Source organism: Maylandia zebra, linkage group LG8 (genome assembly GCF_041146795.1).
Source record: "Maylandia zebra isolate NMK-2024a linkage group LG8, Mzebra_GT3a, whole genome shotgun sequence".
NCBI lineage: Eukaryota > Metazoa > Chordata > Actinopteri > Cichliformes > Cichlidae > Maylandia > Maylandia zebra.
Window position 1 is genome coordinate 19,830,302 of NC_135174.1, and position 19,319 is coordinate 19,849,620.

General features: G+C 41.1%; 1 protein-coding gene across 7 annotated transcripts in view; it reads right to left on the reverse strand.

The window, feature by feature from the left end:
* Window positions 1-6,199: 6,199 nt before the first annotated feature.
* Window positions 6,200-19,319, reverse strand: part of pald1a (phosphatase domain containing paladin 1a) — a 59,338-nt gene continuing 46,218 nt past the window's right edge. For all 7 annotated transcript variants that reach the window (XM_076887570.1, XM_004561246.3, XM_076887569.1 and 4 more), the window contains exon 20: window positions 6,200-7,991. In XM_076887570.1, coding sequence (XP_076743685.1) covers window positions 7,842-7,991 — 150 coding nt within the window. In that variant the 3' untranslated portion in view covers window positions 6,200-7,841. The remainder of the gene's footprint in view (window positions 7,992-19,319) is intronic.

Here is a 19,319-nt window from a genome sequence, read left to right on the forward strand (position 1 = left end):
TAAGAGTCAGTTTTTCTGAAAAAAAGGAGAGAAAAAAGATATTAGCTGACAGATTTCCCTCTCATATTTCACATAGATGGGCTTCAAAGCCTAAACCATGCCTAAAATCTGGCGCATATAATTTCTTTACAGTGCCTGGTTTAACTTTGTCAGGTGGAGCTGCAAAGAATCAAACGTCTTCTCCCACACTGTGTTTTCAGCAGAGGGGGAAAGTTGCAGTATAGAGTGTGGAATTGTGGATGCCTCAATGTGTGCTGTAATGTGGTCTAGCCATGCCAGCGTGCTGAGAAAATATGTGACTTTTCATCTCTGAGATGCAGAGAGATGCAAAGCAGCTGCTAGTCTGCCCGGCAGCTTGCGGGAAGAGCAGCGTCTGAAGTGTTCGGATGGTTAAAAATGAGCACACAAGTTTCACTTCACCTTTTTTTAAAAAGATGTGATTAATCTGGGAGCCCTGTGCAGCTCTAACAGAACTAAATCAACCCTGTCTGTTTCTTTGTATTTCAAAATCTATTGTTTTTCATTCAGTTTTGTGGGAAATGAATGCAAAAATTACACTACACTTCCTCTTTCTAGCTGTGGGTCCAGGTTAGGTATTAGGGCTTCTTTTAAATGGCAAGTAGGCGGTTGCAAATTCCAATTCTATAGAAGTGTGTGAGAAAACTACCCTTCTGCTGATTTGAATTCTAAACACTTTTCTGATTTTCTAGGGTCTGAGGTGTTTGTTTTAAGTCTTATTTATTTTGCTCATTTATTACAATCCCATTTATGCTAAAATAGATGATAAAGCAGGGTATGCTTGTGGCGACTGACCATTCCCTATTGTATGAGTGTGTAACGTTCTTGGCTTCTCACTCCCCCATCAGCTCTCCACTCTTACTGTTTTAAAAAACTAAAAATGAGTGACGCCGAGGGATCTTCATCCTTTTTTTAATACATAATTTATAAGTCTAAATAACACACTTAAGAATCTGCTACAATGATAAACTACTCCTTCTGCCCTTAGATTATCAAAAACATATCACGGAATACTACCTCTACCTTTCAATTACTGTTCATTTACATCTACATCTTGGGTCTCCGAAGAACATGTTTAGAACGCCATCCATCCATCTCTTTAACTCCTTATGAATCTTAGTGTCACAGGGGTGCTGGAGTCAGTCTCAGCTGCCAGGTGCCGAGAAGCCTTCTGTGCATTTCTGATAGTCTTGCATGTGTAATGAGACTCACTGACACTGACAGTGGCAGTGATGTGGCATTGCTGTGACCTGTTCATGTCTGAAACAGAGTTATCTTTTCAACAAAGTCCAAGTTTGTCAGAGCAAGTCTTAAATCTCAAGTTCATGAGGGAAAGTTTAAGTTAAGTCACAAGTCTATAGATAAGACTGTTATCCAATAAAGCAAAAAGCAACAAAAGAATGTTGCTGATCTGACACCAAGGGTTGGTTTCATAAAAAGTATTTGTGACTATAGAAGGATTGAATGAAATTCTGTGATTGAATGTAAAGTTCACTGTATTGAATCACTAGCTTATACAATATTTAAAGGTTGCCAAACATTTGAATTATGCTCCAACATACAGAACATATCACTAAACTGAAGACAGCTTGGAAGAATAGCTGCTAAATCTGGTGCTATGTGAACTTCTATTTGTTCACCCGAAGTGCCAACATAGTTTTAACTCACTGGCTTAACAGCTTAAGCTTATTTGACTGATGTTGCACAGCTGAGCCTAAAACAGAGGACAAAAATACAATGACACATGGGATGAGTTATGACTGCAGCGCTGTTTGTGTTCCTTGGCATCACAACAAATAGAGCATTCTGTTTCAGCTTTGAATCAGCTAATCAAGCTTTGTATAAATTAAATACACATTGTTAAGTTAACATTCAGGTATTGTTTGAAATAAAGGTCTAACTTTGCAATGTAGTTTGACTGATTACTATGCAGTATAAATACACTTGCCACCCACTTTGTTAGGTACATTTTGCTAGTATCGATTGGATTCCCTTTTGCTTTCAGACCTCATTTAAGTCTTCGTAGATTCAACAGTTTAGTGTTGTTTACACAGTTCCTGCAAATTTGCCAGGTGTACATTGATGATGCAAATCTGCCATAGTACCACATACCAAAGGTGCTCTATTAGATTCAGATCTTGAAACTAATTGGCTATTTGTTTTATTATTAAATGTTTTGAGCTTTACATGTGTTATCCTGCTGAAAGCAGCCATCAGAACACTGTTGATATAAAGGGACAGACATGGTCAGCAACAATGCTAAGGTGGGTAATGGGATTGATCTTCAGTTTTAAAGTGTCTGTGGTGGGGCGTGGTCTGTGGTGCCGTGCGGACGCACCTGCATGGCATCTGCAGATCCCGCCCACGGTGGTAAATCACGGGGAAGCAGGGTTGAGAGTGTTGTTGTGGTGGGATGCATGTAGAATGAATAAAGATGGCTCAAAATGCAGATCTGTGGTCCCGCCGTGCCTTATTCACACCACAGTGTCCCATATACACTGGCTTGCAAAAGTATTCGGCCCCCTTGAACTTTTCCACATTTTGTCACATTACAGCCACAAACATGAATCAATTTTATTGGAATTCCACATGACAGACCAATACAAAGTGGTGCACACGTGAGAAGTGGAATGAAAATCATACATGATTCCAAACATTTTTTACAAATAAATAACTGCAAAGTGGGGTGTGCGTAATTATTCAGCCTCCTGAGTCAATACTTTGTAGAACCACCTTTTGCTGCAATTACAGCTGCCAGTCTTTTAGGGTATGTCTCTACCATTGTTGCCATTGTTGCCCTGGCTTTATGTTCAGGGTCGTTGTCGTGCTGGAAGGTGAAGCTCCGCCCCAGTCTCAAGTCTTTTGCAGACTCCAAGAGGTTTTCTTCCAGGATTGCCCTGTATTTGGCTCCATCCATCTTCCCATCAACTCTGACCAGCTTCCCTGTCCCTGGTGAAGAGAAGCACCCCCAGAGCATGATGCTGCCACCACCATATTTGACAGTGGGGATGGTGTGTTCAGAGTGATGTGCAGTGTTAGTTTTTCGCCACACATAGCGTTTTGCATTTTGGCCAAAAAGTTCCATTTTGGTCTCATCTGACCAGAGCACCTTCTTCCACATGTTTGCTGTGTCCCTCACATGGCTTGTGGCAAACTGCAAACGGGACTTCTTATGGTTTTCTGTTAACAATGGCTTTCTTCTTGCCACTCTTCCATAAAGGCCAACTTTGTGCAGTGCCCGACTAATAGTTGTCCTATGGACAGATTCCCCCACCTGAGCTGTAGATCTCTGCAGCTCGTCCAGAGTCACCATGGGCCTCTTGGCTGCATTTCTGATCAGCACTCTCCATGTTCGGCCTGTGAGTTTAGGTGGACGGCCTTGTCTTGGTAGGTTTACAGTTGTGCCATACTCCTTCCATTTCTGAATGATCACTTGAACAGTGCTCCGTGGGATATTCAAGGCTTGGGAAATCTTTTCGTAGCCTAAGCCTGCTATAAATTTCTCAATAACTTTATCCCTGACCTGTGTGGTGTGTTCTTTGGACTTCATGGTGTTGTTGCTCCCAATATTCTCTTAGACAACCTCTGAGGCTGTCACAGAGCAGCTGTATTTGTACTGATATTAGATTACACACAGGTGCACTCTATTCAGTCATTAGCACTCATCAGGCAATGTCTATGGGCAACTGACTGCACTCAGACCAAAGGGGGCTGAATAATTAAGCACACCCCACTTTTCAGTTATTTATTTGTAAAAACCATTTGGAATCATGTATGATTTTTGTTCCACTTCTCACGTGTACACCACTTTGTATTGGTCTTTCATGTGGAATTCCAAAATTGATTTATGTTTGCGGCTGTAATGTGACAAAATGTGGAAAAGTTCAAGGGGGCCGAATACTTTTGCACTGTAAAATATCCCCACACAGCATCGCACTGCTAGCAGTAGCCTCAACTATTGATTCAAGGCAGGATGGATCCAAATGTTCATGTTATTAACGCTATATTCTGAGTCTACCATCTGGATTTTACAGCAGAAACGGAGGCTCATCTAACCTGGCAAAACTTTCGAAACGTCTATTGTCCACTTTTGGAGAGCTGGTGCAAATTGTAGCCTTAACGTAGTTTCCTGTTCCTAGCTGACAGAAGTAGTGCCGAGTATGGTCTTCTGCTCTTGTAGCCCATCTACTACAGGGTTCAACATGCATTCAGAGACGATCTTCTACATGCCTCATTCAGGGGTACTTGTTGTCTTACTATTAGCTAGAAGCAGTCTGACCATTCCCCTCTGATCTCTAGCATCAATAAAGCATTTTCACCCCAAAAAAACGATGCTCGTTTGCTATTTTCTCCTTTCCAGACAATTCTCTATAAACGCTCGCTGTGTGGGAAATCCCAGTAGATTCACACAAGCCTGTCTAACACCAATAACCATACCATGCTCAAAGTCACTTTAATAACCTTTCTTCCCTTTTCTGATGCTCAGTTTGAACTTCAGCAGGTCATCTTGGTTACGTCTGAATGCCCTGCAACCTAATGGAGACTTACTATAACGAGTGTTACCAGTGGCTCCACTATATTACTTTTATTTCCATGTAGTCTGCTTAAACTCATTCAACAATTCAACAAATCACCCATGCTTTGAACCTTGCCTCTAAATAAGAAAACCTTAGTCATGGGGATGTATCCCAAAAGATCAAATGGGAATAGGAATAAGCATTTAAAAGCTCACTATCAATCCAATCAGTACTTTTTATCATGCCAGTTGATACTTTACCTGGATCAGTAGTGTGTGTAATAACCTAACAGGGATTGTGTATTATTGCTCACGGTAAATGAAGGCCCAGACACGTATTTGCCAGAGAAGATTTAAGAGCAAGGTCTTAACAATCTTATTAATATTGATCAAATCCCTGAGAGGTTTGAGACTTGAGTTCCCGAGGTGTTTTTTAAGGCGGCCTTTATACACACAAGAACAATCAAAGAGGATGGCAATGCACCCATGAACCCCTTACACCGGCATGATGCCTCCTGTCCTCAGCAGCTCTCTCATCTGCAGGGGGAAGCTTTTCACATGAAGTTCATTACATCCCCTCTTGCTGCTCACCTCTGAATGCCACTCTTTGTCTGCTGCAATTTCTGGATCCTTCAGAACCACTAGCTTGAGTTTCACATTGGGGAGTATCTCAATGAGTTTGGAAAGAATTTCAAAGGCGAGGGGCCGCTATATCATCCAGGCATGGTCCTCATGTCCTGGGCTTATCTTGACCTGGAGTCCAGTTGGCCACATGCTGCAACTGAATAGACCTTCTCCATATCTGCCAATTTTTCTCCATTGGTAAAGAGTAACAGTGTACAATAAGTGTTATGGTGAATTTATCTGTGCCTCAGGGCCTGCCAACCCTCTCACTAAGAGGGATGAATTAGCTCATAAAGTCTCAAACTCTACAGGAAGCCTTTCAATCTGGCTCACTTTGTTTCCATTTACAATAATTCAGGATAGGCTGTGGTGTGATAAAGTCCTAACAACTTCCGTAGTCCCGAAGATAAGCCTGCTATGCACTTACAAGACGGGAAGTGATCTGGGATATCAGACTTTCAAAGCAGGCCAGCGAAGCCAAGTGTGCTTCACTGATGTGCCGGCTGGTGGCTTTTAATCCTCACACAGGCCTCCATTGTTGAAAGACTGACCATATTTTTTTAATTAAGACCTTACCTGTCCACATCAAAACGCAACTCAGATTAGTCTTTTGATCTGCCTAAGCTCTTTATTACTGTGTATGGAATATGTTAAGATTTCAGCCCAACAATGAATCATCTGTTTTGGGTAAATGTACGCTGCTCGATGCTCATAACCTGTCCTGCTCTCCGAGGTTGGCACCGACACAAAACAAAGAGGCCTCGCGGATATACGAGAGGGTTCTCAGCGGTGCGTATCTGCAGCAAAAGATGATGCTGAGATAAGGCGGAAAAAAGAAAGGAAACCGAGGAGGGAAGACAATCATTTGGCTCCATCGCAGGAGACTTCAGAAGCTTCAATAAAACAAGGCACAGAGGACAGTAGTGTGCAAAATAAAATCATAAAACCCTCCTACACACAAAAATCCGAATCCTTGGTGCAGATGGATAAGTTTTAGTTTTCTCCACGTAAAAAAAAAAGATATCAAAAGCAGAAACTCTGTTAGATCTATCTGAAATATTTATTTTAGCTTCCAAACAAGAAAATAATTGGTACATACAGCAAATAAAAGACATTTACTCTGTGAAGAGCGCCTGTTAAAAAAGAAAAAAAAAACAATTAAATTAAAAGCCTAGCTAAGATATCAGGATCTCTTAGTATACAACCTCCACATTTGTGCGTTTAATCAAGAATCATAAAGATGGGAATTAGATGTTCCAACACAAACTGTGTATTTTAAATTTCTTCCCATTTTCAATCACTGCAATGTTTTTGATAACTTGAAGGGTGCACTTTCATTATGCAATGCCACACTGAAACAAACAAGAATGACAGGTATCTGGAGGAACGATTGATAATTTTTGATCCTTTGATTTTTGCTTATCTTTCTGGTTTTAAGGCAGGATTCATAATATAGCGGTAACATGCTCAAACAAAGAACATGTCAAGACTTTAAAGAAATCCTGCAGGGTTAAAGTTACTCTACAGATCTGGTGTTGTCATGCATTCAGAGAAAACAATGATGTAAATGTTTGAAAGACAATGCAACTTTAAACTCTTGTTCTAAACAGTGAATCATGCAGCTGTTTCCCTCCACTGAAGAAATGAACATCAGCTGCAGTTATGGAATGGTGTATTTATCCACATCAATAAACACTAAGTGTATTTAAAAAAAAAAAAATCCAAGTCACACCAAATATCTGCAGATGCTGTTTCCATCCATAAATTTAAGCTCCCCAAGCCAAGGTGGTATAAAAGTAACGCCTCCAAATGTACACATCAAAGGTGCTTTAAAGCTTTGCGGACTTCTATTGCATCAAGCTGCAGGTGAGCAGCTTGAGGCTGTGTAGGAAGGCGGATTTGCATTATTGGTAATATGTATGTGGACCATGTTTTGACAAGAAGGAAGAATGCAGAATCACATCACATGACAGAAGTAATTTTACAGCTTTAAACAAAGTTTAAAAACAAAAAAAAACACAGAGCGCTTCAAAGTCAAATGTAACACATAAAAATGTTAGTACCTGTATCATGACAGATATAATCAAACGTAAAAAAAAAACAAAAAAACTAAAATCAGGTACAACAGAGGAACATATAAGTGCTGTCATATTTTAGCATCTTTGCAACGCTCAAAATCCTCTTATCAAATAACGTTTGGAAAACTCAACAGCACAGTTATTTAAATACTGACAGCTTCCATATGTACATAGGGACTCTTCTGAAAAAGTGGAACAGATGCACAGTGACATAAATTGTTAGAATTTTCTGATCTCCTCCTCCATAACAACATTTAACTCTAGTTCCAGCTGAAGTTTCAAAGAGCTGTCGCAAGTGAGCATAATTTTACTGGGATTTTAAGAAAAAAAATAACCTAAACATGTACAAATTAGTACATTAATAAATTCACTGATGTAAAGGCACAACTTCCAATACAGAAGCAGAATCTTGCTGAGATTTAAAGCTAAAAACTGTTAACATCACAAGTGAGAAAAAAAGGAAAAAAGCAGTAACATTAAACAACAGGTGTTGTGAAGATATACAGAAAATAAGGGTAAATACAGAAGGCATAACTATGTTATTGGAAATGTCTTTTATTCTGAAAAGCACAGTACTGTTTTGGCGTATTCACAGTGATCCCCTCTCAGATGAACTCCCCGCGGAAAGGAAGTGACAGAATGTTTTGCTGTTGCCAGCGGCAGCGCAGCCTGGCCAGTGGCGTGTCCCTCGGGTTTTCAAACTCAGAGAAGCCCAGCTGGTTGAGGATGTCATAAACTCCGGCTCTGGCAGCCACCTACCACAGAAACGCACAAAATATTAATGAACAGGCGATATGGCGTGCCAAGATTTTTTTTTCTCTTCTTGTCCTTTGTGACCACACAAACACATGGACTTCCACTTTTTCAGCATGGTTTCTGATGGCTGCTAGATGCGCAGCTGTTATAATGAAAGACCAGGGCTCAACTCCGGGTTTGGAGAAGTGGCTGAAAAAGAATTCGGTTGTGTCACTTGGGTAAAAATATTAAGACCGTACTTATTTTCAGGCATAATCAGAGCAATAAAAAAAAAAATTAAGCGGAAACCAAATCAGCCTGTAAAATCAGCTGAATAGTGTCCTCATTGGTTCTGGAGGGAGCTTTAAAAAATCCTGATGACATTACGATGACATCAAGGTCATCAAGGACTTTTACTAGGAAATAAAGCGTTTAATGAAATTATTGAGAATTACTGACTTTGGATTGTGGGAAATGTAGGAACAAGCATTTTTCCCAGAACATAGCAGGCTCTGCTCCTTTAATTCCAGCATTTTTTACAGTTACAATACTACTGAAAGTAACGAAAGTACCCTTTTAGAGAAGCAGAATTGACTTTTTAAGAGTTATATTATAACATATCATCCATCCTCTTCAGTCTCAAATACTCAGATCATCTCATTTGGCAACCCCATGCAAATAAGTGAGCAGCCAAAACGAGCTTCCAGATGTTTAAAATGTAAATCATTTTAATTACTTTAAGCTTAATATAAAAATGTAAATATATACAAAATTGCATGTGGCACTGAGTACAACTAGTTATTCATTTAAGAGTCTTCCTCGGATATAGTTAATTAGCCCCACATTTATTGCATTAAACTTCAAATAGTTTGTAAAAAATAAAAAATAAAAAAAAGAATTGCTATTGAAGTCAATATAAATAGCTTGTATTTATTTTTTTAATAAGTGCAAGTAGCATTTGTACCTGTAGACCTGAGTATGCCCACGCATGTTCTAGTCAGGCTGAAGCAGTGATGGTGGCTCAAAGAATAGGGCGATTTTTCAAATCATCATAACAACAGTGAGTCACCCCTTATGCTTTCTGTCCACATCAGTCATCTCAAAGTTTCCACAATCATAAAAATCAAAAACTTTACCTCTTTCAAGGCCATTTTTAGATAATATGAACACTTGTGGTCTCATTTCCTTTGCAAAAGCGTGACCCCACTGCCAACTTTCATTTTGGGGTAAGAGGACAAAGTCACAGAGAGCCCAATCTGGGCAGTAAAGGTGGTGGCATAAAAAGATTGTCTAGATGTCACAAAAAAAAAAACCCACTCCTGCCTCCTCGGTCTGCTGAAGCACAATGGCACAAAGGCACACACCACATTTCACATGGTTTCTAAAGGACACGCTCCCTCAGGGCATTACAGTTAACATCACGGTAAAAATCTGACTTTGAGTGACGAATTCACAGAATCTCAGCCCTATCCAAAAAAAAGAAAGAAAGAAAGAAAATGATGTTCTTCCTCCACGCTTGAAGTGCTATGTATTACGTGTTTCGTTTGTAACTCATTACAAAATGAGTCACGAAATGAAGCTCTGGTAAGTTTGACACAAAGTCAATATTTTCTTCCTGAACTCATGAAATTGCACAGTTCACATGCAAGTGGTCAGAACAAGGCTTCCAGGTAGGGCTCTATAAATAGCAGCCATGCTTAAAACTCACAGAAATAATGGAAGTTTGCACTAGGTGTTTTTTCAGAGTCCGTTAGCAGGAGATTTTCTTGAAATTTTTAAAGCCAATAACTCGCATGTCAGGTCACCACCAACAGTGTTTGTGTGAATGAAGTCAACAGCAAAAGCAGTCCAATATTTATGTGAGCCTAATTGAGTGCAATGCTTTACTTAATTTACACCAATTACCTCACTTATAAGTACCCAAATCCCTGCTGTAATGGAACAGCACCACGGGAAGAGTATATGCTCAGTGGACTTTGTCTGAATCTTTCCTGAATGAATGAGAACATATCTGCCTCCTGAGAGTTCGGTGTTAAGCAGTAGGTCATACTGACTCACGGTCTGCTACGACTGATGGGAAACACCAAAGACAACCAGAAACATCTGGCCATAAAGGTAAGCAACATAAACAAATAAAAACAAAACCCAGTCAAAGCCGACTTCCCTGCAAAAGCCTTTAACTGCCCTATGACGAGTGCCCCAGTTTGCCCATTTTACTTTGAAGGAGAAGCCTCAGTGCAATGCACTGGACTGTGAAGTTCAATTCCCACATGTAAAAAAAAAAATAGTAATAAAGAAAAATTGTGCTGGATTCCTTGAAAGGCACAAAAGCATTCAGAGTCATCTCTTCCATTATGCAGGCTGAGACTGAAATCGATACAGGACTCAGCTGAACCTAAATCTGGTCTATATAGCCCTAAAGGACATCCAGGGAATGACTCAGTGGAAGTAACGTGGCCTAAAACGCATTGCCAATTTAACCTCTCCCTTTTTCTCCTGAGGCAGTCAAGGAAGCTGCAAATTTTGGAGTAGAGAGAGAGAGAAACTTTTTGAACATCAGGGTAAATAAGGACAGTGTTTGAGGGAGCAAATTTGCATACTAAACAAAAATGAGCAATATAATTGTGGTCATATTCTCAGGGCTACGAGGGAATCCTGTACGTACGTGCTGCTGGAAACCCTTTTAAAAGTAGGCTGTCAGGTAAATGCTGAAGAAGACATATGGGAACAATGAAGAGGAATAATAGTATCAAGATATCCCTTTCACTAACAGTGATTACAGCTTAGCCGGCCAGCTTTGTGCAGAAATAAACACGTGCACCACAAAGTGTGGTCTGGATTATCTACTTGCTTACAATGCAAAATTCAAACCTTAAATACATATCACATAACTTCTGCTTTTGTGCAGTCGGCACTGGCTTGGTTCTTTAAGTTGGAAATGAGTGATCACGTAGCCTCTATTGTCCCGTCTTAATACAGCTTTTTAATAACTAGCTCATGCAGTCATGTACCTCTAATGTTTGTGTGCTATGAGTTCGTGGACAGCTAACAGTTCAAAAGCTGCACGAGTATTTTGATAGGAGAAACTGACTTAGTGCAGCGGAACCATTAGTCAGTCGATTTGACGCCCACATGAATCTCTGGATTTGTGCTGTTAACATGCATAGCCTGACTCATCCACCCCAGAGCCTGCCTGTCTAAATAAGTAATGTATGAAACATCAGAAAATACAAAACGTCAACTTAGGGAGGCCCAAAAGAGCATATCAGGGGGATGACAGTGACTGCATACGGTCTTTGTGGAGTCAAAGCTGTTGGTGTTGATCCAGTTTTCTTCATTATTCTCTTGTTTTACAAAAAAAAGATAAATCCAGTAAAGCGTGTGACTTCACAGTGGATGCCAGCTGCAGTCAGACTAATTCAGCTGTTGCAGCAGAAGGAATTTCAATGTGGCAAACAAAAAAGAATCCACTTACAAAACTCTTACAGCAAAATCCATCTGTCTGTTTTCTTCTGCTTATCCAGTGCAGGGTTGTGGGGGAGGGCGAGGCTTATCCCAGCTGTCATGGGGTAAGAGGAGGGGTACACCCTGGACAGGCTTTAAACTTTCACAGTACTCACACATAAAGACAGACAACTATTCACACCTACAGTAGATATAGAATCACCAATTAACCAAACGCCATGTGTGTTGCTAAGAATGTGGGAGAAAGCCAGAGTACCAGGAAAGAACCCCCAGACATGTGGAACACAGACATGGAACCTAAACCGAAAAAGACCCCAGACTATACTTGAGCCCAGGGCCCTCTTGCTGTGAGGAAACAGTGCTAAGCACCGCTTTAATAAAGTCCGATTCTGACACACTCGGTACTTTTAAAACTGACTCTCTAATCTGAAGAGGTTAATACATGACCACGTTCCTATCATCATCTATAGCCACAAGATGTGGGTAGTCACTGAAAAAGTAAATCAGGGTAGACCCAGTACTTTGAAGAAGTTATGTTTTTTGGCTAAGGAGTTAAGCAAGTGTAGGGATGCTTAGTTTACCATCTCCAAAAAACAGTCAGGCTCATTAATATTACTATATACAAATATTACAAATAATTTGTAATGTAAAGTAACTTTGTACTCAAAGACAGGACGACAAGTCAACGTAGAATCTAGTGTGGCAAGATAAAAGAAAAATGAAGTAGTACTGCCCTGAAATCAAATTTGGCATCTTGTTAATTATGCTGAAGGACGGCAGATTGAATGAATGAAGCGCTTGATGTACGATCACTGGAGAACAAGGGAAAGGGGGAAATCAAGGCTGTGTTGCTGCACTTTTTCTTCCTTTTGTACTGCTCACACCATTCCCTGCCCACACCACCAACATTAAGCAATGCGGAGGGCTGGAGGTCACTGAAAGCTGAGGTCATATAACAGTGTCTATGTCATAGCAATTAAAGAAATAGATGCAAGTGTGAAACAATAGCGATCCCCTTCTGCAATAAGTAATTCCAGATATTCCAGATGTAATATTTATCTTCTTCAATCTCAGAAAACATTGCACACTGACATTGTGACGGTTTTCTTTTCATCACATCCTTTTCAGTCTCTGTACACCTGGACACAAAAGTGCTTGAAAACAAGTTGTGATACCCTGACAACTTGCTACTAGGGCTGCCACAAACGATTATTTTGATAGTCGACTAGTCACCGATTATTTATGCGATTAGTCGACTAATCAGATCATCATCCACTGGACGTAAAACTACAGCTTATTGCACCAGCAGCATCTGCTCTTATATAACTATCATTAGCTTACAGCTTTAAGCTTTTAAGGTGCTAACTAAAAATAAAGACAAGATGATAGTTTATTCAATTTTAATGAAATTTGCAGATTGTTTCGGTAAAGTTTAATAAACTCCTTGCTATCTAAAATATAACAGGACACCGGAGTATATTCTCCAGCATCTCACACTTCTGATAATCAGCTGTCTGCTTGACGTTTATTCAGCTGTGTAAAAACTATAACTTTAATCTCAGCCAAACCGATTTACTCAGGAACAAATAAAATACAAAAAAAAAAAAAAAAGCCAAACAACAACATTTTTAATTTATCTAAGTGACTCATATATATTTAACCTGAGTCGCGAAAGACGGCGGTGGGTTGGCGCTAGTGACCTAGCCCCCGGCTAGCTATCGAGCTAGTGGGTAACAGACGTCTCCGAAAACGTCGGAGCGCTTTTGAAAATATGTGGTGTCCTGATAAACTGAGCCGATATTTGAGGTTTACACAGCTACATTCTCGCCTGAAAATATGTTAAACGTTTATTTTGTGACCCAGAAAGAATAATAAGAGTAATATTAAAACTAACTAGCTACCGCCATTGTTGGAAACTAAGCTGGGCCGCGCTATGAATTCCGGGACACAGCTGCTTCTTCTTCTTCGGGGTTTAACGGCAGCTGGCATCCTTGTACATGCAGTGCTGCCATCTTCTGTTTCAGTCCGTTATTACACTCTTAAATCCTGCTATTATTCCTGCGTCTTTTGCGATCTTACAAAGCTTCAAACGACACGTCGACTATTAAATTAGTCGTCGACGATTTTGATAGTCGACGTAATCGTGACTAGTCGACAAATCGTGGCAGCCCTACTTGCTACCACACAAAAATCATTTTGAGGATTACAGTAACTCTTCTTACTTTTAGTGACTTTTATAACTATAAATAAAATGAACAACTTTAACGTTCTCATGGATTCCTGGGACATTACTGTAACAAAACTAAATTAAGTTCCCCTCCACACTGTACAAAAACAAAACAAAAAAACTCAAAGTCAAACAATTTAAATCAGATTTGTTATTTGAGGCTAAACTGTAGCATCATGCCTCCCTCTGGTGCTCTCTGTTTGTAAAGTGGCCTTGAAGTTGTTGGCGTGTGGCGACAAGCTTCCTGGGTGACAGCAAGCAGAGCTGCTGGTGAGATATCTTTCATGTTTCATTGAAGAGCTCACAAATGGTGCTGTGGAGCGGTGGGGGGGCAGGGCAGCGAGGAGGTCTTTCCCACAGCCGGCTATCTCAAAGGCTGCACATACCAGCCCGGTGCAGGGGGGGACAGGGAGGCCTCTGTGCCACACATCAAAACAGCTGGAGTGACTGATAGGGTACTACTTCTGCAGGCATCTGCGGTATGCACTGTACACAAGTCGAGCTATTGTGTAAAGGCCCGCACTTTTGATTAGCAAACATAGATTTCAATTTCAAAATCTAATCTGAAGTTTTCACTCTCATCTCAATACGCTGCCATGGCCATTGCCCAATGAAGTACAGTATTTGTCCCAATGTGCCAATTTAACCTCTGGCTCTTCTCCAGTGAGCAACATCTATTTAAAAACTTTGACAAATATGCACGTTTATGTTTTTTATCCATCACACAATGCATAAATGTCACGGAGGCATCAGATCGCTCCCAAATTTCTTTAGCAGCATCACAATAAACCCGAAAATCCTGACACAGAGAGTCACAAAGAACTATCTTTAGCTAGAAGAAGAACATGGAGTCCTGCACCAAATGTTATGCCTATATCTCAATATCATCGAGCCGGTCTGGATTAACATGAAGTCACAGAAAACTCTGAAATAGTCTAGCTCAGAATAAATTCTCTGCCAAGTACCTTGAAAAATCTGCCTACAAGTGTAACTGTGGAAATAGTGGGTAGTTGTAATATTATATTGTGAAAGCATCCTCATCTTCAGAACATATAGTTATGACAAAAGCAAAAGGGCAAAATATATTAAATATATAAAAAGCAAAGGATGCTACCCTGAATGACTGGGAACACTGTGCTCTTGCTTTTAGTGGCTGTAGAGATCAAATTAGTCCACACACATACCCACGTACATACAGCCAATGTAGGATGCAGGACAGAATGTACCACTCTGAGCTGACAGGTTGTGTAACCATGGCTTCAAAAGCGTGACCAGCGATAGTGATGACCCCCCGACTGCTGCCTGTGGCACTGCAGTTTGTCATTAACGGTCCTGCCACGGTCACTGGTGATAGGCTAACGATTATGCCCCGAGGTTGGTTGGGGCCGATTGGCTGGGCTACTGCCAGATTGTGCTCCAAGTAGGCTAGTAAACACATCACAATACTGATGGTGGTGACAGAAATACTGATATTTTGAGATAATTCTTTAAAAAGAGGATAAAGGAAAAAACTGAGATATTTGGATGTTTGAATGTCTTTGTCACTACCGTCACAGCTGTAGCTGACATCACTGCAATATCTTCAAGCCTTCAAGTCCTTCAAGATCTCTTTAAGATGACATCTAATTCCCACCTTAATACCAAATGCTGCTCAGGCCCGAGTCTGACAGGTTTAAATCAATATCTGCCTTTTGTATGTATGGGGTGATAAAGGAGTGACATCATTCATTTTAATGATATACTTGCACTTCCCAGATATCATCTGTCACTCAAACTATGTCTGGTGCTGCGACAGTCATTGTCAAATGTTATCCCACATCTGCATATTATAATACTTTCTCACAGCTTCTGTAAATATACATATAAAATGTAAGTAGGAGAATGAGAAAGGCTAAGAAAAAACATGCAAAAAAGTTTCTGAGTATGTCAGTGCTGAAAATGCAGAGAAATCATCCACCGTTTGGCGTAATTTGTTAACATGAAGCAAAGGAACTGTCACATTGATTATGCTGTCAGTTCTGGTCATCAGGGAAACTCGATTTATGTGAAGTAGCAGCTCCCAAAAGCGCAGCAGCAAAGAGAACTTTCTTTAAGATGAGTGTCAGTGGAGTGATCCGCATATTAACACTGCACTGTATGTAGCACTGATATGAGTTAGCAACAAACAAATTATCAGCTAATTATCAATAACGTGCCACAAGTCTGTAGTTTTTCACTTGTGATTACAGAATCTCACTTTCTGTTAACAACACAAAGTAAAATACATCTAAAACGGATTAAATAATAAAAACTGAAAAAGTGCCATTTGTTCATATCAGTGACAATTCAATTCAATTTGATCACAACAACAGTCACGTCAAGGTTTATTTGGTAAGGTAAAGACTTTACAATAATACAGAGGAAAACACCAACAATCAGACGACCCCTGCCGAGTAACCACTTGGTCACAGTGTGAAGGTAAAACTCCCTTTTAACAGGAAGAAACCTCTGGTAGAACCAGGCTCAGGGAGTAACCTCGGTTTTATCCTAATTTAGAGGCAAGAAATTAGAGATCATCTAGGTCTTTATGTCTTTAAGACCATCCTGTAGTTAAACTAATTGGTGTGTTACATGACTCCACAGCTGGATAAAGCTGGGTATCATCGGCATGAATGATGTATGCTATGCAATGAAAATGTATGCTATGCCTTCTAATAAAAGTGCCTAATGAAGCGTGTATAATATAAATAGAACTGGTCGTAGCACAGAACCCTGTGGAACTATCAGGCTTTTATTTATATTTTCCTCTGTTCCCAGTACGTAAAGTGCCTGTCTTTTTGAAAAATGACTATTTTCCGCAACACAAATCAATCATTATAGCATGAGATTTCATGTACTCCAGGATTTTCACATTATCTTGGAGATACTGGAGCTATGTGTAGGCTTTTTAAATGTACAAGAAAAACAAGTACATATATTGTACTAAATTTACATTGTTGATGCAGCCCCGCAAATTTTCATTTTATCTGATCTTTATATCTTGACAATGCTTTACATTTTAGAATGTCAAAAAGGGGGTTTGAATGTTCTAGTGAAAGCAGACAGACCTCAACAAAAGTCTGTGGCTCATTTGATGGCAGAGGTGTAGTTGAAAAATGGCTGTGATATACCTATCTTGTTTCCTTCTAGACCTGGCCACTGCCCATAGAGGTGACAGTTTACTGTACTGGCTCATCTAAATAGATGTGCTCAGTCATTTTTGGTTTTCTGCTCAGGCAGGCCCACAGCCATCTTATCAGAATCAGAATCAGAATCAGAATACTTTATTGATCCCTGGGGGAAATTATTTTTTGTTACAGTGCTCCATTTTAAACCAACATTAAGACAAGACAGACAATACGCTAACTAAGAATAGTACAATATATACATATATATACATACATACATACATAAGTCACTTATAAATAAATAGTTGGAAAAGAAACATGTGTAGCTGTAGCAGCAAACAGTGTGTTAAGTGGATGCGTTGTACAGGGAGATGGCCACAGGCAGGAATGATTTCCTGTGTCGTTCAGTGGTGCTTTTCGGTAATCTCAGTCTCTCACTGAACGAGCTCCTGTGACTGACCAACATGTCATGGAGTGGGTGGGAGGTGTTATCCAACATTGTCTTTATCTTGGACAGCATCCGCCTCTCCGACACCACCTTGAGGGAGTCCAGCTCCATCCCCACAACATTGCTGGCCTTACGGATCAGTTTATTAAGTCTGTTGGCATCTGCGACCCTCAGCCTGCTCCCCCAGCATGCAACAGCATAGAGGATCGCACTGGCCACCACAGACTCATAGAAAATCCTCAGCATTTTCCGGCAGATGTTGAAGGACCTCAGTCGCCTCAAAAAATAGAGACGACTCTGGCCCTTCCTGTAAAGTGCTGTGGTGTTTTTAGCCCAGTCCAGTTTATTGTCAATGTGTACTCCAAGGTATTTATAGTCCTCCACAATGTCAACACTGACCCCCTGGATTGAAACAGGGGTCAAGTGTTTCCTGGTCTTCCTGAAGTCCACGATCAGTTCCTTGGTCTTTGCCACGTTGAGCTGCAGATGATTCTGCTCACACCACGTGACAAAGGAGTCGACCACAGCCCGGTACTCTGTCTCATCATCCCTGCTGATGCATCCAACCACCGCAGAGTCATCAGAAAACTTCTGAAGATGGCAGGTCTCTGTGCAGTGGCTGAAGTCTGTGGTGTAGAGGGTGAAGAGGAAGGGGGAGAGGACAGTCCCCTGTGGTGCCCCTGTGTTGCTAATCACCTTGTCAGACACACACTGTGGGAGACGTACATATTGTGGTCTTCCTGTCAGGTAATCAACAATCCAGGACACCAGAGAAGCATCCACCTGCATCGCTGCTAACTTATCACCCAGGAGGGTCGGCCTGATGGTGTTGAAAGCACTGGAAAAGTCAAAAAACATGACCCTCACAGTGCTCGCCGGCTGGTCCAGATGGGTGTAGACACGATTGAGCAGGTAGATGATGGCGTCCTCTGTTCCGAGACGAGGCTGATAAGCGAACTGAAGGGGATCCAGATGTGGTCTTACTATGGATCGCAGCTGGTCCAGGATGAGCCTTTCCAGGGTCTTCATGATGTGGGAGGTCAGTGCCACGGGCCTGTAATCCTGGGGGCCACTGGGACGAGGCGTCTTTGGTACAGGGACGAGGCATGATGTCTTCCACATCACCGGGACCCTCTGCAGACTCAGACTCAGCATAAACAGTTTATGAAAGACTCCACACAGCTGGGGGGCACAGGCCTTGAGGACAAGGGGACTCACTCCGTCTGGTCCAGCAGACTTGCCTGAGTGAAGTCTCCTCATTTGCATCTCAACCTGGCATTGAGTGAAGGTGATGGGTGGGGGAGGGGTGTCAGGAATCTCACAGGAGGCAACATGTGAAGAGAGAGGCTGGCACAGTGGTGTGGCTCTGGATTCCAGGCTGACTGCAGGTGAGGTTGTGGGGGTGGGAGCAGACACTGTGGTGTCGAATCTATTGAAAAACAGATTCAACTCGTCGGCTCTATTCTCACCTCCCTCAGCTCCCCTGCTGTTGGTTGGCCTGAATCCAGTGATGGTCTTCATGCCCCTCCACACCTCTCTCATGCTGTTCTGCTGGAGTTTCCACTCCAGCTTCCTCCTGTAATTGTCCTTAGCCTCTCTGATCTTGTCCTTTAGTAACACCTGGACCTTCCTCACCTCCTCTTTGTTGCCCCCTCTGAAAGCCCTCTTCTTGTTGTTGAGGAGGGCTTTGATGTCCTTAGTCACCCACGGCTTGTTATTTGGGTAACAATGAACAGTCTGAGCTGGAACAATGGAGTCGGTGCAGAAAGTTATGTAGTCTGTGATACACTCAGTAAGCCCATTACTGAGTGTAGGTTTTAAGGTTTTAAGGTTTTAAGGTTGTGTTTTAACAAACTGAACCACGTTATAAATTATGACAAAAAGTCAATTTAATAGAAATCCTGATGACGCTGGGTTATCCTTTTATTAATCTGAAATTAATTTATAAGAACATTTATTATCTGCATGGAACTCATCCCAACTATTTTTGACTTCACAGCCTCTGTGGACAAGCTGCCACTGTAAGTCAGTGGGGTGTTAAAAGACAATAAAAATACAACCC